Raw genomic sequence first — 19,894 nt, 5'->3', positions numbered from 1 at the left:
GCGTTATTCACTTGACAGTATTTTCTCCAACGTGTCGCACAACAGAAGGTGACCTGGGCTCCTTGTTAAAAAGGTTTCTATGGCATTAAGGTCATTTTATCGTGTTCAAATTGAGAATTTTAATTTAGCAAAAAAATCAATACGAGGCAACTACTAGCGTTTTTTCTCCGATTATTTCCTATATTGAAACGACCTCGACAAGTTAGTTTGTTCTAAGCGCGAATCCTGATAAGCAAAGCTTTTGATTTGTGGGCTCACGTACCCAGTCTGTTTCGCGTCGGTGTATGAATACTCGCTTCAAGTTCTTTGGTCATATAGGTCTGATAGGTATACAGAGAGCTTCACAGAGCTTTTTCGTATAGAAAAGAAATGCTATAGATTTTGCTGATTTCTAGCCCATATATTGCTGCAACTCTTTCAGAATGTCTCGTTCAATCTGAGCAAAATGGCTAGTTGCGGCTTTAGTTCGCATATGTATTTTTATGCCCCTTTTTAATCAAAATACGCTTAGATAACTAAGTGCCACACCTTACAGCTTTTAACAAATATGGTCTGCCTTGAATAAGAACGTACTACCTATTGTGATTTGTATTTTTGTACTTAACTCATTAAGCCGCCTGTCGGAGATAACAAGCGTTCAATGATGAATGCTTTAGAAAATACTCGTACGAGGTGTCAGCCTGTCGGCAAATTATAACAGCAGTTTCTCTTGATCTCTATGATGCTACGGTTCATTTCTACAGAAAGCGAATCGAAAAGCCATCGTTGTTTGCAAATGTTGTAGCTTATAATGTCAGATAAGTAACCTCCCGTTTGCACCTAATTGCCTATTAACCATACTTTAAACAACATTGCATTAGGTCATTCACTCAGCCGTGAAAAGTTAGCATATTAACGTCATGAACTACCGAACCACCAGCTGAACAAACTTTATTGCACGCAGTACCGTCATCCCCAAACGGAGGAACCGTACCGCATCTAAGAATTCGTGTGTACGGTAATCACGTCCTGTCAATGACTGGATCAGTCTTCCCATTAGTAACAAAAAAGTACGCTCGTCGATCTATATCCTTCTTATATATATATAAGCCTAAAATGGCTTTACTTCAACTCCAATACACACCATGCCATTCTGCTTTTCGTAGAACATCGCTCTAGCAAGGTCGCCGATCGGACACATACCGCCACGTTTTCCCCATCGAGATATGTGTCCTTGACTTTCAGGTTTCTCAAACGACTTCCTTGAGTTTTCACTAGTGGTGTTGAACGAAAATTCACCAAACGTGTAGCCGTTATCATCGTAGATTCGAAGAATGATCTTTTTCTTCATTGGCCACTCTGCAGAGTGTGGCAAAGAGCAGGGGCCAACGTATACCCCAAAGCATTTGCAGGTCTCGACAGTCTCCACAGAAATGATCACCTCAACTGGGTACCCTGCAATTAATCGTGATTGAGTCTGCGAATAAATGTCTTTATGCATGGAATCGTGTTCTTCGATCAGTTCTTTGACATTGAACCAGAATAGCTCGTTGCATGATCGATGCTCAATGACAAAACGGTGTAGATCTACCTTCAATGAATGGAGTTGGGCTGTTAGTACAGCTTGATCGACTTTTTGTGCAAGACTGCTTTCCAGCTCTTGTACTGTACTATCAGTCGTAGAAGTTCTATATATTCGTTTTGCTTCCTCGATAATGGACTTTTTTATATCTTGAGGATCGATAGCTGCTACTGGTGAATGGTCAGGTTTAGCAGTCGAAAGTGGTTCCCTGACGACATTGCAGGTCCACCTGTGACTGGAAAGTTGTTCGAGAGTACCCTGATATCCGCAATGACAGAAAAGCCGCACACTTTCGAGCACGAAAGGGTCAATGTGCCTCATATGAGCGATAGTCTGCTCAGCGCACATGCCGCATTGGACACGAAGACGCTTTGTGACTCCTTGCTCGTTGCCTGTATCAAGGGAATCGCCATTCTCCGTCGTTTGACTGCCTCCCAGGTCACTCGACCTCGCATACAGGACGCAATCCTCGCAGAGGATATGGCCGCAGAGCAATAGAAGATGACGAGGGCAAACATACCCGCATTTCTGGCATGAGCTAAGCAAATGGTTCATACCGCGGGCAGACACCAAGTCAACAGCGTTGGCTGATGGATTAGTGAATAAGCCTTGTGGACCAGGATGTAGATGTCGAGGAAAATCACGAAATCGAAGAATACCACCACCGGGTACAGGTACAGCTGCCATTCTTTCCCTGAACGAAATGCAAATGAACAGAAAAGCACAACGTGCGCAGGCGTGATAAGAAGTCAATATAATATTATCTGTCACAGCAGTGCAAATATAGTCATGTTTATTGGTAATAAACCAAAAATAGCCTGGGCAAAACAAAAGCTCTTGGTCAGTTTTAAAGAAATTCATAGTAATGGAACAAAACAACGACAAAAACCATTTTTAACACAAACAGCGTACAGTATATATGTAGTGTACGCTGGAGCCTTGTTGCCCAGTTTCACAGCAATGTATGGCCTATACTTCCCAAGATTGTTAGTCACTTAGTGATGGAAATGCTGTTCAAAGTAATTTTACCTATAGTGTTGAGAGAATTGAGAGCTTAACTCTTAGAGCGCGTGCTCGCCTGCAGACAGATGCAGTCCGTACGTTAAGTAATTATAGATCAAGCGCGCTCGACATAATATCGATGGTGCCACTGCTTCAAAAATACTGAAATTATTCTAAGAAGCTCGTGACCTAGCTCATTTGTTATATTACTGTAATAACTGTTACATCATAATGTTTTAGAAGCGTGAAAACATGTCTAAGTTTTGCTCACCAATCTGTTTTTGTTAAGTTCAGACATGCTCGATAAAAGAAACTAAAAAACGTGAGCTAAACGATATTTGTAACGTCCAAACTACTATCTAAGACATAACTTTCTTAATTCATGCAAGTTACGTATAAACAGGTTACCGTATGATCCGTCGTACGAATACCTGTTTGTTTCAAGTCCGCATAACTTCAGTTCAGGTACTCTGTCCTGCCTTTCGAAGCCAAATCCTTACTAGTAGGGCTTGGTCAAACTTATCCGTTCATCTGCCGGTATATTTATCACATCAAATAAACCAAACACTGAAGTCCATTACTGAGCAACAGGTAAGCAATTACGTCATTAACTGGACCAGCAGAACATCGGATATTATACTCTACCCAAACCTGTCACTCTGCACATCAGCCAATTTTCGCCGACTAGATTTGCACACGTCGTCACGATTTTCTTCAGCAGCCGGGAGGATGATTGAAAATGACGGGGGTTTTCTGCAACGTTGTTGCTGGTAAATTGGCACCTACTGTCGGAATATTACTCGGAACCATTCGTAAGGACTAAGCGTCTGCAGAATTCTAAAGCTAACTTCATTATCTATGGGACTCAAAATTACGACCGTTTAAAGGGTTAAATCAGTATTTACTTATGTTGTCATATTGGTTCATAAGGAACTTCTATTCACGGTTCTAACGCGACAATTCTCGTCTTTTGTGATCAACGATATCTCCGTCAATATTAGAGCTATTAGTTTACGGGCTCAAAGCAAACGACTCGTTCACTAAAACACACAAACGATTCCATTTTGTGATGATGCATCTCAAACTCATCATGCATATTAAGAATACATATGTATAACTAACATGACTTTGCTATAGGCAGTAATTATATTTCGAAACTAAAATTTAATTTTAATTTTTACTGCTTGCCCATTTCGAAATTTAGTTCGACGCACACTTAAGGAAACCTAGTGATTTCGAGGAGCGAGGTCACCTATGTCGGGTCCCCATTTTCTCTGAAGTTAACCGTTCCAACACCGCCAACTACTAACGTGGTTTAGAACTTGATGAAATAAAACACATAGAATGAATTCACATAGGATACAGGTGTGACCTAGGTAGCAAAATGTTTGCATTTATTTTTTCGTAATAATTGCTTTCGAATTCGGATTTTGAAAAAACGTCACAAGAAGAGCCTGCCGTTCCAAAAACTAAATGGGGTAAACCAGCTACTCAGCAGATATTTAAGAGGCGTACTTGAGTAAAACGTTTCACGAAAAGTTTTTCGCGTATGAACATTTTTACATAAGTCGAACCGTTTACTTGAAAATCAAAAAGAAGTTTCTCATTACTGACTATAAATACCTCAGTTCACCGACACGACACGTCGACCATTAAATGAGTTACAACAATGTATTATTATTATAGTGATTCATGAAAGATTTACTTAGTAGCAATTTTCTCAGAGTCAATAGACAAATTCTTGTCACCAGCAAATGTGACTATAACAGTTTTACTTTCACTCCAGTGCTCACCATCTCGTTTTGTTTTTGGTAGAATGGCGCTTGAGTAATGTCGTTGATTCCGCAAATGTTACGGGTCACATACCGGAAGTTACTATGAGAATTTTTGAAGCAATCTTTTATACCTTCGGACGTAGTCGAAAGTACGAATTCGTTAAATGTTTCCCCAAAGCAATCGTAGATTCGAATAACGATCTAGCTTTTCATTGGCCGCTCTGCAGAATGCTGAAGGGAGCAAGGACCCACAAATACTCCGAGGCACTGATATGTTTCCGTTGTAACCGAGATGTATATTTCAATCGGATATCCGCCAATCAGACCTGACTGTACTGGTGACCTTTCCTCCTTGCCAGTTGTGTTTCGTTATCTGGTGCCTGACATTAAACCAGAATAGCTCGTGCCTGGAGCGTTGAATAAAATACGCATCCAAAATTCCGCGTTCGATCTCCAACTGAAGCGTGTCGATCATCGAACTCAAATAGATTCTATCGGTCTTCTCTAAGATTTCCTCTTCCAACTTTTCCGGTCTAGTTTCAGTAGCAATCCTCTTAACTTCGACCCTCCTCTGAACATCTTCCTTTAGGCGTTTTAATTCTTCAGACACCACTTTCCTTAATTCAAATATATTGATAGCTAGAGTCGAAGACTCACAGATCCAAGAGAGCGATGGCATGTCAATCAGACCTTTCATGATCATCAACTGTTTCTTCCACAGCATCACAGATTGCAATTGCGTAGAGTACCTTTATAACCACGGTTATAGTAGGGTAGTACGGTGTCTAACACGATGGAGTGAATATACCTAACGTGAGCCACGGTTTGTTCGTGACACACTCCACATCGGACCGGAAACCTTCCGCCTCTTCACGCTTTCGCAATTGTGAAGCATCGCCGACATCATTTTGATGGCTACCGTCACTTACTTCCTTTCTTTCTTTTACTATACATAACGCAATCTTCACACATTAGTCCACAAACTGGTAGTAGATGTCGATAGGGGACGAAATTACAAGCCTGGCATGGGCTAAGTAAGTGGTTCACTCGAACTCTTATAGACACTGTGAGCTCGGATTAAAATTAAAAGACCTGAAATTGCTTTCGGGGTCTTTCCCGAAAGCAAATAACTGTGTTGTTCAGTTTTACGAATGACATGCGTAATCTTAAAATTTGGACTTCATCATCACTAAATTTCAACCGTGAAAGCAATCATAAGTGTTCGTTAAAATCTTCGAACGCAATATGTATAGAAAGGATATGAGCTTTACACTCATGAAGATTGAACTTTTGAGCTAATACATCATAATGAAATGTCGAATGACAACACAAAGACAGCATAATTAGGCTTTCTGCATCATCTATTTCTACTCATTATTAATAATGAAGCGTACTTAACATTAAAATAGTACCTGTGTATATGTATGTGCGTCTTCCTGAACTCATTAAGAAGTGACATGGTATAGTATCATCTTAAGCTATTGTGCCCGGGTAGTCCGTTTGTTTAGTAATTTTTTTTTTTCTCTAAACCGGCTGACTCATATCTACAGTCTTCTTAAACATTCGTAACAAAAGTAATTGCACGCAGTTTCGAGTGCAGCATAAGTAATGAGTGGCCAGCATAACATGTGAACAGTAGACTTACTAATGAAGGCTATCCTGCAAACAAATAAGACCACCGCTCAGTTTAAGACGTTTTCGTAGTATATTTACCCTTATTTAATACTAAAGTGGCTTTTATGTTGAAATACCGAAAAATATCTAGTTGCAAGTTCATGAAGAAACATTCGCTCATGAGAAATATATCATAGTCAAACAAGGCTCGTTAATGGATTTTATTTTGTTATGCACTTATCTTTAATAGATCAAATGTGCAAAAAATAGGACCGAAAATAATCTAGTTGGTTACACCCCTAACGAGACGCATTCTTGTATTGCGGGAGATCTTTGATACAAATTGAATTAGTCAAATGAAAATTAGCATTAAATGATGGAATTCAAATAATCATCTTAGAATTATATTTAAATGTAAATGCATTTTTTTAGCGTGGTGTAACCCCTATATTCATATGGGTTTCTTAAAATAATTGTTATTTGTAATTAGTGAAATAGATGTTTCATTGATAGCATAAGATTATGCAAAAAAAATTCAACTTAGGGGAAAAAGGAGGAGTGCAGCCCAGAACAAGTGAGGCCCCACTCCTCCTGGATGAGAAGTTTGTTTCTGTTTATTTACCGTATCGTTAACTCAGAATACATTCCGTTCTATCTACTACGCTCCTCAATTTATGCTGTTTATTGATATATTTAATCAAAATATTTCTAAACAGAGTATCACTGTGGTAGAGTCAAGTAGCACCAAAGAACGGCTTGTGTCGTCTCTCCCACTGTTTTTGTTTGACTTTCTCCTCTCCTTTTTGGCGGGCCCTGCCATTTAATGATTGCGTTCACACATCTGCTATTTCCATCTAGAGACAAGTCGAATATGTCTGTATATTGATAGCGTCTCGCCATTAAGGCTTGATTTGAAGCGTTTAACAAAAATGAACCTGTCTCAGATTACTGAAACGGAGTTGTCTGAACGCAAAGAAATGCTTCTGCGATTTCCAAGTAAGTCGGTTACAATACACAATATTTCCTCAGGGCAAATAGATGATAGTTACATGCCTTGAACAGAAAACTGTATCCGATTGTTTAATGCAGCAAGAATATTTTATACCACATTTCTTTGTCAGTATGACATATTGAAACCTTCGCGATAGGCTTTAAGCTTCTGGCAATACCTCAATTGTTGCGTCCATTTCATCGTCCATTTACTGGATGGAGGCTATCGGCAGGTCACAAATCGAGTAACCACAGTAATATTAGGATAAGCACGAAATTTATGTCATACATTATGTGTATTTGTTGATAACTCCATTCTCCATGATTTTGTGCGCTTGGAATATTTCAATTATAGATTTTGTGCCAATAAAGGCTGATCTAACCGAATTCCGAGGCTGGCTGCGTTTATGCGATCGAAATGTACCTATTTTTCTACGATGTGGTGACGCACATAGAGAGGTACGTGAAACGCTTGACACTGAAAAACTCACTGATCTTTTTCGCTAAAGCTGTTTACCGACATTTGTAACTGTGCCTATTTTCTTCCTACCGTTTTATTTTACCCAGGTTGAGGTAACATCTCCAGACGGCCTACTAGCATCCTTAATGGATCGCCTCAATGCAGATTCACCGGAGCTGGTCGAAAAGATCAAAAAGATGCGAAAGCCGTCCTCCTATTTACATGAGCTCCTCAACGCATTAAACAGGTCAGAAGACACACTAATAGAGAAATCCCGTTGTTAAAACAAATAACACTTAAATCGTCTACATCACCAAACAAGACATGTCTTTATTTCATTCGTAGCTATGAAAAAATAAACGTAAACTGAACGTAAACTTTGTGAGCGGGCCTCATGATAGCCAGTCATGAGTATCCTGAGATTTGCAGTACTGACGTAGAGACCTTTCAGCCATACACTAAAAAATACAATAAAACACGACGACATTTTACTTCTATCTGAGCTATCAGTATGTTAACTGCAATTGAAAACGTACAATTAATTATAGTTTATCTCCCTGAAGATGTGATTCTTTTTTTGAAAAAAAAATCTATAAAAATATACGTTGGATTGGCTGATAATGCTCTAAAAAAGCATGAACGTATGGTATACGAGTTACTTATTTGAAAATCAATTGTTATACATTGCTTGTTACTACCGTATTTCAAATTCAAGCATAGATAGATATGATGTCAGGCATATTATACAAACGTTTATTACAAATATATACAGTTTGTCATTCACGGTTTGCAGATTGGTTGAACGGGGCGAATACAATAATGGTTTTGCGGCTGAAGGAGCCGATTTGAGTTCTCGTCGCGTATCAGGAGCGAAAACATTTCGCCTGATTCTCGATCAGTTAATCTCTACGATAGGTGTTGAGTCTCTCAAAGAGGTGTCCAAAAATCGACTGACGCTCACGTACCGTGGTTTGTAAACTTGTCTCATTTGTAAAGAGTGTCTCTTTCACTTATTATAAATAAAAGGTATACGATGGTATCACATTGCTCGCCATCATTTTCCGAGTCTATGATGTTTGTGATTCGACACAGGTAGACACCTGAGATGCACAATGAGCGTGCTGTAAATTTGACTTCATTATAAAAGTTCGTCTCGTACTGCTTCCTGTTAGGTCAAATATATTTTCATTTTTCAGCACCCTTCTAAAATCATACGTCATCTATAGCTTTTACTCGGTTTGCGATTAATGTGATGACAGTTGACTTTCATTTGATGTTGCATTTGGACTAAACTGTATAATTTTTTTTGATCATTCTTTCCTCTTAATAACACGAAACATGTTTCCAGTTAATCTGGTTAGATAAAACACGGGGCAAGTGCTGCCTTGCTTACACACTTCTAATATTCTGAACGTAAAGCTAAATTCATGCCTCTTTATGGGCGTGCGTTTACAAAGTGTTGGAAACTATCCAGCTATAAAATTTATTCTCATGACACAGACAATGTATATATTGTCTTTATTTTCACAACTGTTTTTTATAGTTAGTATTGTGTTAATTGCTATGGGAGTGTTACAGATATGGATATGACCTACAACATTATCGAGGGCCGCGTCGTGAATTCTTCTATCCCGCGAGAGCTGCTTGCGAAAACCGCGGGTCTCTACCGACCCCGTGAAGTAGCTGACGCCTTCACAGTCTTCAAAGATTTTATTAATAAATTACAACCATTCTACGATTCCCTTAAATGTAAACTTTACCAGCTTAATGATATTATATAACTGATTTAAAATCTTGTAGACTTTAATTGAAGTCAATAATACTGCAATGAATTTATATTTACGTCTTACAATCTGACTTCGCATATACGACTGCAACGATGCATATGGTTATGTATTTGTTTTGAGAAAGCTTTGGACTCTTTAGCTTGGGTCGTTGATCCATCAGACTTACGTCGACCGTATAGAAGAGTGGCTCTTGAAGATTCTCTAGCACTTCAAATTACGTTCACGGATCCACTTCAATTGGAAAAACCCCCATTGGTAAAATTTATTGTCTAAATTACGTGTCCTTTACTCGTTGCATTTAATATTTAACGTATTTTTGATGTATTACAAGCATCAATAAAGATATTCAGATGTTGAGGAATTAGCTAAGAGATGAAAATTCTGAAACTGATTTCAGTTGGAGTTGTTGGGTTGTCCAAGTTCGGGTGTCGGATTCCGCGAAATTTTGAGACGGGCTGAATGGTCGCGAAAGTGGGACTCGCAACAAGATGTACTCGACAACCTAAGGTATCTATCAGTAGTAATGTTTCTTTTAATTAGCGCATCACCTCACTGCTGGGTAGTCGATTTCCAACAACAAAAAGTGGAAAGCTTTTATGCAGCACCTCTACATATTTTCGTTGTGGGAGATGACTGTAATTTAATTGTTTTTTTTAACAATTAAGAAAGGAAAAACAATTAGATATATTAATACACTAATGAGACTAAAAATAGAATAATAATAATAAAGCAAAAAAAAAGAAGAAGTTCACAAAACATAAAATTCTTATTCTTAAATTAACAGGATGGCTTTGGGAGACGAACTGAGGCTAGTGCGAATCCAAGAAAACTCACAAGTGGACATCACGTGTGCTATTTGCTATGCGTATCGACTCGGCGAGCAAATACCCGACGTACGTAACGTGTCTTATCACCATCTCTAGGCTTATTAAATGCGATTTATTTATAGTAATATAGCCACAATAGCTTTTTTGTCATTTCATTATATATTTCTACCTACTATATTTATGTTCAAGCATTTAACACTATATATTTATATATGTTATGAAAAACCATTTTCATGCTAGTACCATACCTATCCTTTTCTTGGTAGAATCAGTGTGTGCATGGAAGGTTTAATTTATGTACAAATTTTATCAGGTGTTCTGCGCGCATCGCTCGTGTCGGCGGGCATATCATATCGAATGCTTCCGCTCCTGGGCGCTTCAATGGGGCGTAGAGCAGGGCGCCACCCGAGCACACACAGCTGTCACTGGAGGATCATTTGCTCCTTGCGTCTACTGTGAACAACCTGTAGCCATACTCACAACAGCTGTGACAACGACAACAGCAGTAGTTCCATGTTGAACATCGAACACATGAAAAATGGGTGGCACGCAGGGACTCAGTTAAGTCTGATTTGAGCTCGAATGAAGAATACAATCGTAATTGGTATTTTGTTGAAAATCCGACGAAAATCTGAATCGATCAGTTGTAAGTATTGTAAATGGGTTTAGAAAGTAATGTAATAAAGCACTTGACAACACTATCTAATTTACCCTTTAGATAAAGGGGACGACATGGTCTGAATGTCAAATGCTTGTTTCTCTGATTGCGTTGCCGTAGTAACCATAAACTTGTGAATATCGCTGGTTGATAGCGTTAGCAATTATCACGCCGTTTTATAACCTTATTGGAAAAATCCAAAGAGAAATCCAGCAGGACATTCCCCAGCTTCTAGTGAAGTTTTTTATGTTACGCATTAAAGGGATAATTCCGACGACTTATTCACATAGTAGAAAAGCTGCCTAAAGTGTAAATAAAAAACAAGCTTGATATTATATAGTTAGTGTATAATAACATTTTAAGTGCAGTTTTGAGAAACATAGAAGTCTTTAATAGTGACTCCTGGTATCTTGGCCCCAAGAGCGTTCATACATAAAGTAGCAATGACGAACTGATGAACATAAATGAAGCGCGCTATTTTAGTATACACGTCCTACATAGAACCGCCGCTAGCGTTCAGTAAACTTACTGACTGAATAATAATAGATAATTCTTAATGATTTGAGGATCCGCTCGCATCTGTTTAACCGATAATAAATATTTTCCACTCACTTAGAAATCAACTGCAAAAGTTTTGTCAGTTAGACACTCGATTCATTTCGATGTCTTAATCTGGAAGATTAGGCGAGCTTTTAGAAGTTTTTTCGTGCCAGGGTTAGTAGTCATGCAATGCTGGCCCAGCTCGTAGAACTCAGTCAGCAAACCCGAATAAAAAACATCCTTCTCCTTCTTGTAAATAGCTGGTAAATTGTGTATCGCTTAGCAGATAAACTATCGAAGTTTACCTAGATGCATAAAAATAACATTAAAATTAATAGAAGAGTATCGATTTAGGAGTGCACTGCGATTATAATATGATCTTGTTACGGTATGATCTTAAAATACTTGGTCGTAAATTTTAATAATATACTTTAAAAAAAAACACGCTTGGTTGCTTAAAACCGATTATTAGTCTGTTCGTAATATAATACCATGTACTTAATTATTCTACTATGTTTACTAATAGAAATAATGCATTAAAAGAAAGCGCAAGCAAAATTACTGATACTAATTGTGGCAATAGAAATATTGGTAGGCGGCTTCGGATTGCCCAAGAATACTCACACGTTCGTTCCATCATAGCGGAGAGCAATTTATGGGACAAGAACACACGAGTAATAATTGATACTTTTCTTATATGAGATAAAAAAACAGTAAATGTTATATATATATATATATATATAAAAGAGTAAATAAAAAACAGACTTATGCGGAATTGATGGCTACGAAGTTTAGATCATCAAGCTTGCCGCTACCAATAAGCAGACAGTGTGTGCAGAGGGGCTGCGTATAAAATTCGTTATTGATTTCTATACGAGTGCAGTACTTTTGTCTACTTATCAGACTGGTAGATTAATAAATTTGATTTTGAAGTAATTTTTTATAGATACTTAACAAACTTACAGTTACTACTAATATTACATTTAGGCCATTATCACATATAATAAGTGGCGACTTCTTTAATGAAAAATTAAAACTCAAAGACAATTCGAAAAAAGTTATTACCCGAAAGTTCCCGCGCGAAAAATTTTGTTCAAGTGTTCGCGCCTTTTCATTCCCTCCAGTGGTTTCAGTTTTGGTCGTCTGCCATAAACTTCCGTTAGGGTTTCTTTTGGATTGGAAGTGTGGAGTCACACGTGGCTCGCTTCCAAAGGTATGTGATTTCTATGAATTTCATATATATATCAAGTGCGTCAATATACCGTGAGTGAATTTATCAATTACGACAAAGTTCTCAAGCAAAAATTGAATTAGAGACATGTAAAATTTGCCATAATTATAATAAGTGGTGGAACCCTATGGTGTATTCGCTTCCTGGACCCAGCCATTATATGATTTTGTTTGAATTCTGAGTTGTAAAGTGTAAAGATCCATCTTTTTAACGCTACGAGTAAGTTACGAGTACGGAATTGGTACCAATACTTAGAGCATCGAACGTAATCGAATTCATAAGTTCACTTTGAATATATGCACATGCATGGCAAAACTGCAGCCTACAATAGCTTCATGGCCTTCGTCCTCCAACCTTTTAATATGGTGATTCTATAGTTTGTAGCGCTTAGGAATTAAATTGTCCATGACTCCAGGCATTTGCAATGACAAACGGTTAATTTTATTGTGCAAATGGTTTTTGGAACATTTTGAGTCGAAAAGTGCGATCTGGTAACTGTTGAATGTATTTATCACATCGATTATACCACATGCAGTAGTGCTAAGTAGCCACAATATAAGCGAATATTTGCTTGTTTTACGTAATGTAGAATGGATATAAAAACCCAGCTATCGAGACATCGAGAAACTGGTGCGCTTACAAAAACTAGAGCTACTAAGCGTTGGTCCGTGGCATCTTAAAACATAATCGGTCGGCGATTCTTCCATTATTACTAGAGCCTGTAAACAATAATGGTTTCTTTTTTGGAAACCTGATTACTTTCATTGTTTTTTTTTAACTAAATTTGTGTAGCGGTGCACGAAACTGTACGAATTGGAATAAAATTCTGGGATATTGACACAGGTTTGCAGTCTTAGCGTGACTTTAAACCTGGAGCATAAACTCCCAATAAAAACGCCGGATAGTCATAGTTCCAGACGATCGTCGAGAGAACGTTTGGTCTCAAATGCTTGCTACAAAAGTTCAACTTGAACAAATTTGTATCACCTCTATATCGAGTTCGATGTGATGCTCCATCGGGTGCTTGACTCAGGTTTTCTGTAATTAGAAAATCTGGCATTAAGCCTAGAACATAGTAGCTCGATAACAAAACTGGTTTATCGTAGTTCGTCACTGTCAATATACAGTTAGTGGGTTTTAGGTACTTGCTTCAGAACATGTTATTTTTGAACATCAATCTTGGATTCGAAAGAGATTCGTGCAACAAACGGCGGCGTGCACTGCTGGCTACTACGTGTTATAGTGTTCTAACAGCCAGAGTTATACGATTGGCCAATTAAAAGTCATCATGGTATAGAGGAGCAGTCTTTAGTTTGGCAGATATTTTGTTATATAAAGCATAGCATTAAATAGAATATGAACATTAAAATAGAATGTGAACGTAATTGGCAAGGAGCCTAAATTCTTTCCCTTTTTAAATATTCGCAGGTGAAAATGGGTCGCCGTCCAGCGCGGTGTTATCGCTACTGTAAAAACAAGCCGTACCCGAAATCTCGATTCTGCCGGGGTGTTCCTGATCCGAAGATCCGTATTTACGACCTTGGACGTAAAAAGGCCCGTGTCGATGAGTTCCCACTCTGTGTCCATCTTGTGTCTCGGGAGTTTGAGCAGCTCTCATCTGAAGCTCTAGAGGCCGCTCGTATATGTGCGAACAAGTACCTCGTCAAGACCTGCGGTAAAGTATGTAGAACGATTTCATGCGCTACTATGGCAACCTAAATTATTTTCTTAATTAGTATACAACCAATTGCGTTGCCAAGCAAAAAATCTTAACACGAAAAGCATAATCCAGCGCTAAATAGCCCTAATATATGCCTACCCATATCTGCATGTCCAATTACTGATTTTGACGGTTTCGCATTCTGCTACTGTCATAATAATTTCAGGACGCCTTCCATCTTCGTGTGCGTCTTCACCCTTACCACGTGCTACGTATAAACAAAATGTTATCATGCGCGGGCGCTGATCGTCTACAAACGGGAATGCGTGGCGCCTTCGGTAAGCCCCAAGGCACAGTTGCCCGAGTGAACATCGGCCAAATCATTATGTCGGTTCGCGCCAAAGAACAGCACCGCGAGAGTGTTGTTGAGGCACTGCGCCGTGCTAAGTTCAAGTTCCCTGGCCGTCAGCGTGTTTACGTATCGCGCAAATGGGGTTTCACTAAGTGGGACCAGGATGACTACCAAGAGATGCGCGTGGATGGCCGATTGAAGCCCGACGGTGTCACTTGCCAGTACCGCAATTCGCACGGACCCTTCACGAACTGGATCCAAATCCAACGTGAGCTTAGGGCATGAACGCGTTATAAGGAGACTACCATCACCGGTGAACGTTGCCGTGACACATTAATCGTTGGTATGAGGTATAATAAAGAACCAATGCCTTAACCATGAAAATCATATGAGTGTGATTATTTCGTAAGCCTAAAACTAGATTATTGACTGATAGAAGAAATAGACGCGATACTACATAAGAAACAAGTTTAAAAGAAAAAAGCCTAGTGGCTAAAGTTGACGCTCAGTAGTCAAGTCCCTCAAGAACCACAAGGCTCTAGAAATTTATCGAACATCAACGAAAATATTAGGCAAGAAAATGCTGAAAGAATACACAGTACGTGAATGGTGCAAGCATTTAAAGAGCATAAATTGGAGTGTTAAAAGCCAGCAAGGAGGCGAGCAGACGTCGGGACCCGAAAACCAAGGATGCATTGCTGCAATTGGGGTTTTCCACAAAACCAGCTTTGAATGTAAGGGCTCAAAACCGGTGTCTCACATGTAATGTAATATAAAGTCGTAACTCAAGTATTAAAAATGCTTGAAAAAATAACAGAACACAATGTATATCCCATGAATTCACTACAAGCCATGAAATGCGAATGGTGTATTTCACGTGCCAGTTGCGAAAACTCACGAAAAACTCGTATAAAGCATTAACCGCCACCATGGAAGAGGCATGGTAGTGTCAACGGGAGAGGACCAGGCGTCGCCCTGGGGAGAAATCGAGTTCATAAACAGTGTCGAATACGTACGGGCGTAAACTAATAATAGTACTTGCAATGGATATTAGGGCCAGTTGCTACTATGAGATATTCACTGAAAATAAAACAATGAATGCGACCACTATGTCAAGTTCCTTATGGGGCTCGTAGACTATTGACGAGAAGATAAAGGCACCCAGGCGGATCACTTGATGACAACGTCAGACCTCATCGCCATGCCTTAATTCTTAATTAAGTGAAGAAATATCTAACGATGGATTTAACCCGCTTATACCCGAACAAAGTCCGTGTAATTACGGGACTTTGCGTATGGGAATGGTATATATATAGCTGCCCAGAAGCTATCAAAGTGGTGGCATAAATGTGTAAAAAATAAAGAGAGTACTTCTAACACATACTAAGAAATCATAATTCTTTGTTTAATTCGTTGAACAATTATTTAGAAGTATGCCGTATAGCTCGTGAAATTATTAGGTTGACCATAGGGACATCTTGGATGGCAATTTTATCATGCTGGATAATTTTCGCTCATGATATCTTCTAGGAATGTGTGTTCCCAAATTCCTAAAAAAATATTCATACTTTTGAGATCAATAATGCAGTTTTGAATGGAACCGGGAAAAATCGTTATACACTTAACATTTTTTAATGGTGTTTTAACTTAAATTGTGTTAATCGTTATATACGATTTATACAATTTCAGTAAATGCCTTTCGTTAACTGTTACCTCCAACATCCGTTGAAGAGATGATACGTTTTTGTCTCTAGCTATGCCAAGATCAGTTAAAGCGAAACTTCCTTACGGCCTTTAATCACCATCATTAGGTCAGAGCTTCTTTAGCTATGTCAAGCTCTAATTGGATGGTAATGTAAAGCAAACGCACCGAGGATTATAATAATTACACACAATAGCTTTATTTAATTTAATCAACTTTGATCTTTGCATTCATTGACGCTTCTATCTAGCCTTATGTAGATGAAATATGGACCAGTCATGTTCTCTTTAAAAACATTATTAGCGCGAGCAGATTTGCATCAGTTATCTAAAATACAAAAGTACGTATGAGTTTAAGTACTATTTTCGATAATGATATATTAATAAGCGAGTACGAACTGGCTTATTAAAGGCAAACTAAGTTAAAAATACCCAGAGTTGTTTGAATTGAAGAGAACTAAAACTAACTAATCGGCTTCTGTCAAGATATAACTTGAATTTTTTCCTACTAAATAAAATGAAAACCTAGCCCAAGTTTTTTTGTAATCCCCCTTTATTAGCGACTTCACCACAGTCGAGCGACACATAGCCATTGCTCATGGCCCCTTTTCCTAAACATCCGGAACAACGTGTCCTTTCTCCGAAACGTAGATACCGTCAAGAAACTTACGGATATCCTTGTTCCTCACGAGAGTCGACTGTTGGATGCGAGCCGCTGATCGTGATACGGCTTCAATGTCGTTACCTGCAACGAAGTCAAATTAGATTAAAAGTAGTATAATTTGGTAACAAAACGGAAAATCTTTGTGTTTATTTTCGTCGAACCCAGCAATGCGTCTTATGACGCAAAACATAGGTCGGAGCAAGAACCCAAAAGAGCAAACACCTTAACTAAATCTAAAGTTCATCCACTCCTCAGTAAATGGATTGATTTCTCCTAAATCAGCAGTTCTCAACAAACAATCCATCAATGTCTAGCAAAATATTTCCATCAAGTCCTCCCTACTAAACGAGTTGAGCGAATAACATTGAATATGTTGGATTTCTCTCTATGTACACGTCGTACACGAGCTACGATCACGTCGAGATAAGCCAATTACTATTTATCAACTGACGTATTTTACACATACCTTCCAGAATCAATTCGTCCTTTTGGGCGGACGAGTTGACGCACGTCACTCCCTTGTACATGTTCACTCGGCGGATAAACTTCTCCCCAAGAAAATTACGAATCTCAACCAATGTGTTATTCTCCGAGATGGCGACGTTGATGGGGAAGTGAGCGTACACGGTACGCATTTTGTACAGAAATCCCTTGGTGACACCGATGATCATGTTTTGAACGTGAGAACAGACGGTACGGACGGTGGCCAGTTCTTTCTTGATACCGAACCACTTACGAACAGTGAGCGTTTTCGGGTCCGGCATTTCCATCTGGACCTGAACATGGCGGAAACTGCGGGTCAGCGCTCCGCGGGGACCAGTGATAGTCACCACCCGAGACCGTACTTTACAGGTCACTTTTTGATCGCCACAAAAACAGATCATCAAAACAGGGCCACAGAACGAAATGCAAAATCATAAGCTTTATTTATAATATTATCTTTGAGATAAACTATGGATAGGTGTAGTAATTCAAACAATTCGAACTAATGGCGAGGAATATCTTTGATTCGTTTCTTAACGTACTGAAAGATAACTTTTCACACAGGCGTGATCAACAGATGTTACTCTTAATGACTAAAAATATTTAACGATTACGGATTTTAAAAAAACTGCTAAAAATCGCAAAACTACCAACTGACCGTCACATATTTACATAAACGGCAATTTTTAAAGATTCTTCCTCACACACTAGTCCAGATATGCTCAGGCCAATTATATAATCTCGCCGAACTGGTTCGCTGCCATTTTGGAGGCTCCAAAAGAGAAAACCTCAAATGGAGTTCCGCGACGGAGTTAGACCAAATCGTCAGAGAATGGATTAAGGCTTTCATCACTACGTGTTATAGTACAATGGACGAACATTAGCTAAAATCAAGAGTCTGTGAACACCAAGAACTACGCAACGCAAACGTAGCGACAACGGTTCAACTTGGTTTTGCTTATAAAACCTCCCCACTAACGCACTCTTTAACCGCACAGGAGGTTACTCTATTCGAAAACTTTCGAAGAGTTAATTGTGAATTATCAACACGGTACTTACCTCCATCGGGGATCTTGACCGACTGCTCGCTGACAATCGTCTTCATGGCTTACCTAGCTGAAAAAATCATTAACGAACCTAAGCGAAAATAACCTGCACACACAACACGCTTATTACATGTAAACACGCATTTCTTAACGTCAAAATTGTGCCTAAACCACACACGTGGTTAGAACAAAAACGAAATAAACAAGCGCAGAACCCCATTTCGGTACATGTATCAGTCAGGCAATAACTATGTTTCTCACTTTGCTTAATTAAAGCGGGTACAAAATATATTTAAATCAGTTTTTATTAGTGGATACAAGCTAGTCGTGAACTTGATGCTCTATTTGATTTTGCAACATTCTTTTCTTATGCCTTAATCTGCGGCAGCACAATAGACCTCACAGGATGCAAGCAAACACAGGTCGTTCACACAAAAAGTTTTTGTAATGAAATATTTCAAAAATATCCTAGCTTTGTCATGATATCACAATCTAAAATGATTCGGCACCGGTGATAACATAAAATTATATCAGTAAATTCTAATTCTCCCTCGATTTCTCCAGGTTATTCTTAACATGATACACATACATCGGACGGCCACCTAAAAAGACCTCGCAGTGGTTTCGTAGTCGTGTCTGCCATTTTCACAACACCAATGAACGCATTAGCGCCAATTTTGAACAATTACAGAACGCTTCAGAATATCCCTCATCGGAACGAAGTATTAGGGCCTCCGGTATTAAATTGACATACGCATTATTATGGCAGGGAACGCTCTTAATATCAATTACTAAATACTATAGAAATGTAACGGCAGCTGGCCCAACAAATGGTCAAAAATCTATAGCGTTAGTTAGCAGACAAATATTCCATGTGAGACAAAGGCTTCGTAAGATTTAATTGAATAATTTATAAAGACATCGTGTAAAGTCAGGTAAAAATAAGTCATATGCCTAGAAATTTCGGCGTGTACAGACTACTACACGTGTAGCGATCTCGTATCCAGCACTATCTTAAGACATACCAAGCAATACCTGAATACAAACAGAAAAGAGTCAGTTGTTATCAAAGTGATCAAAATGACAAGAAATAGTGCGTTTCAGTCTTCTTAAAATGTTGAAACACAATAGAATTATTAAGTACGGCTGCTATGATTCCAAGAAAGCTGAGTGCACTAAAAACATCAGTACATATGCCTACATTAAATCTAAGTTTTTCATTTAGACCCATAATGATGGACAATGTTGCCATTTAATTGCATCATTTAAATTTAACTTCATTTGCTTATGACAAGTTTTTGATTGATTAACTATTGTTTGTTTAAGGGCACACACGTGACTACTTTAAATCGTATTCTCATATTCTCTGTGTAAAAGAAATATATATATATATACACAGACGATCTGAAATGCACCCGTACGTGATAAAATTGTTCTTATTAATAGCTGGGTCGAGATACTGCTACTGTGAGGATTATATGAGTCCCTGAAATCGCCTGTGGTAGGGATAAACGCTGCCAAGTTACAAGTGGTGGTCAGCATT

General features: G+C 38.6%; 4 protein-coding genes and 1 long non-coding RNA gene across 11 annotated transcripts; 2 read left to right on the top strand and 3 right to left on the bottom strand.

Moving 5' to 3' along the window:
- Positions 1 to 905: 905 nt before the first annotated feature.
- Positions 906 to 3,424, bottom strand: LOC111247078 (uncharacterized). 3 transcript variants are annotated; one of them, XM_022797632.2, is made up of 3 exons: positions 2,995 to 3,424; positions 1,571 to 2,255; positions 1,328 to 1,434 (listed from the first exon to the last, which is right to left on the bottom strand). In XM_022797632.2, exons 2-3 carry the CDS (start codon positions 2,246 to 2,248, stop codon positions 1,417 to 1,419), a joined length of 696 nt encoding a protein of 231 aa, XP_022653367.1. In that variant the 5' UTR covers positions 2,249 to 2,255; positions 2,995 to 3,424; the 3' UTR covers positions 1,328 to 1,416. The 3 variants fall into 3 exon arrangements, with proteins under 3 accessions (XP_022653366.1, XP_086840806.1, XP_022653367.1); XM_022797631.2 differs by having other exon boundaries at positions 906 to 2,255; positions 2,995 to 3,416; XM_086984680.1 differs by lacking the exon at positions 2,995 to 3,424 and adding an exon at positions 2,591 to 2,659 and having other exon boundaries at positions 906 to 2,255.
- A 3,358-nt stretch (positions 3,425 to 6,782) lies between these two features.
- Positions 6,783 to 11,297, top strand: Fancl (E3 ubiquitin-protein ligase Fancl). Of its 3 annotated transcripts, none has more exons than XM_086983999.1 (9): positions 6,783 to 6,948; positions 7,298 to 7,401; positions 7,510 to 7,649; positions 8,196 to 8,371; positions 8,981 to 9,151; positions 9,329 to 9,444; positions 9,587 to 9,696; positions 9,974 to 10,082; positions 10,330 to 11,297. In XM_086983999.1, exons 1-9 carry the CDS (start codon positions 6,882 to 6,884, stop codon positions 10,534 to 10,536), a joined length of 1,200 nt encoding a protein of 399 aa, XP_086840125.1. In that variant the 5' UTR covers positions 6,783 to 6,881; the 3' UTR covers positions 10,537 to 11,297. The 3 variants fall into 3 exon arrangements, with proteins under 3 accessions (XP_086840125.1, XP_022656202.1, XP_086840126.1); XM_022800467.2 differs by having other exon boundaries at positions 9,314 to 9,444; XM_086984000.1 differs by lacking the exon at positions 7,298 to 7,401 and having other exon boundaries at positions 6,812 to 6,948; positions 9,314 to 9,444.
- On the bottom strand, positions 8,135 to 10,405 carry LOC147756608 (uncharacterized). Its single transcript, XR_015324037.1, has 2 exons — positions 10,265 to 10,405; positions 8,135 to 9,822 (listed from the first exon to the last, which is right to left on the bottom strand). It is a non-coding gene; the product is annotated as an uncharacterized LOC147756608 (long non-coding RNA).
- Positions 11,298 to 12,344: 1,047 nt separating the features above from the next.
- On the top strand, positions 12,345 to 14,844 carry RpL10 (ribosomal protein L10). Of its 2 annotated transcripts, none has more exons than XM_022800488.2 (3): positions 12,345 to 12,427; positions 13,874 to 14,125; positions 14,332 to 14,844. In XM_022800488.2, exons 2-3 carry the CDS (start codon positions 13,880 to 13,882, stop codon positions 14,740 to 14,742), a joined length of 657 nt encoding a protein of 218 aa, XP_022656223.2. In that variant the 5' UTR covers positions 12,345 to 12,427; positions 13,874 to 13,879; the 3' UTR covers positions 14,743 to 14,844. The 2 variants fall into 2 exon arrangements, with proteins under 2 accessions (XP_022656223.2, XP_022656224.1); XM_022800489.2 differs by lacking the exon at positions 12,345 to 12,427 and adding an exon at positions 12,464 to 12,664.
- Positions 14,845 to 16,333: 1,489 nt separating this feature from the next.
- On the bottom strand, positions 16,334 to 19,015 carry RpL9 (ribosomal protein L9). Of its 2 annotated transcripts, none has more exons than XM_022800494.2 (4): positions 18,941 to 19,015; positions 18,365 to 18,421; positions 17,289 to 17,678; positions 16,334 to 16,903 (listed from the first exon to the last, which is right to left on the bottom strand). In XM_022800494.2, exons 2-4 carry the CDS (start codon positions 18,408 to 18,410, stop codon positions 16,770 to 16,772), a joined length of 570 nt encoding a protein of 189 aa, XP_022656229.1. In that variant the 5' UTR covers positions 18,411 to 18,421; positions 18,941 to 19,015; the 3' UTR covers positions 16,334 to 16,769. The 2 variants fall into 2 exon arrangements, with proteins under 2 accessions (XP_022656229.1, XP_086840139.1); XM_086984013.1 differs by lacking the exon at positions 18,941 to 19,015 and adding an exon at positions 18,861 to 18,879.
- Between the last annotated feature and the right edge of the window lie 879 nt (positions 19,016 to 19,894).

Source organism: Varroa destructor, unplaced genomic scaffold (genome assembly GCF_002443255.2).
Source record: "Varroa destructor unplaced genomic scaffold, Vdes_3.0 BEIS01000003.1, whole genome shotgun sequence".
Lineage (NCBI taxonomy): Eukaryota > Metazoa > Arthropoda > Arachnida > Mesostigmata > Varroidae > Varroa > Varroa destructor.
The sequence above is the reverse complement of the archived record's forward strand: the minus strand, read 5'-3'. Positions and strand labels throughout refer to the sequence as shown.

Bases quoted from the DNA above. Each gene is read 5' to 3' on its own strand.
- LOC111247078 (XM_022797631.2), bottom strand. From the start codon at position 2,248: ATGGCAGCTGTACCTGTACCCGGTGGTGGTATTCTTCGATTTCGTGAT.
- Fancl (XM_022800467.2), top strand. From the start codon at position 6,882: ATGAACCTGTCTCAGATTACTGAAACGGAGTTGTCTGAACGCAAAGAA. The intron at 9,152-9,313 runs GTAAACTTTACC...GTTTTGAGAAAG, and splicing joins ATTCTACGATTCCCTTAAAT to CTTTGGACTCTTTAGCTTGG. The intron at 9,697-9,973 runs GTATCTATCAGT...TTAAATTAACAG, and splicing joins GATGTACTCGACAACCTAAG to GATGGCTTTGGGAGACGAAC.
- RpL10 (XM_022800488.2), top strand. From the start codon at position 13,880: ATGGGTCGCCGTCCAGCGCGGTGTTATCGCTACTGTAAAAACAAGCCG. The intron at 14,126-14,331 runs GTATGTAGAACG...TAATAATTTCAG, and splicing joins TCGTCAAGACCTGCGGTAAA to GACGCCTTCCATCTTCGTGT.
- RpL9 (XM_022800494.2), bottom strand. From the start codon at position 18,410: ATGAAGACGATTGTCAGCGAGCAGTCGGTCAAGATCCCCGATGGAG. The intron at 17,679-18,364 runs GTAAGTACCGTG...GCGATCAAAAAG, and splicing joins GGTCAAGATCCCCGATGGAG to TGACCTGTAAAGTACGGTCT. The intron at 16,904-17,288 runs GTATGTGTAAAA...ACTTCGTTGCAG, and splicing joins GGACGAATTGATTCTGGAAG to GTAACGACATTGAAGCCGTA.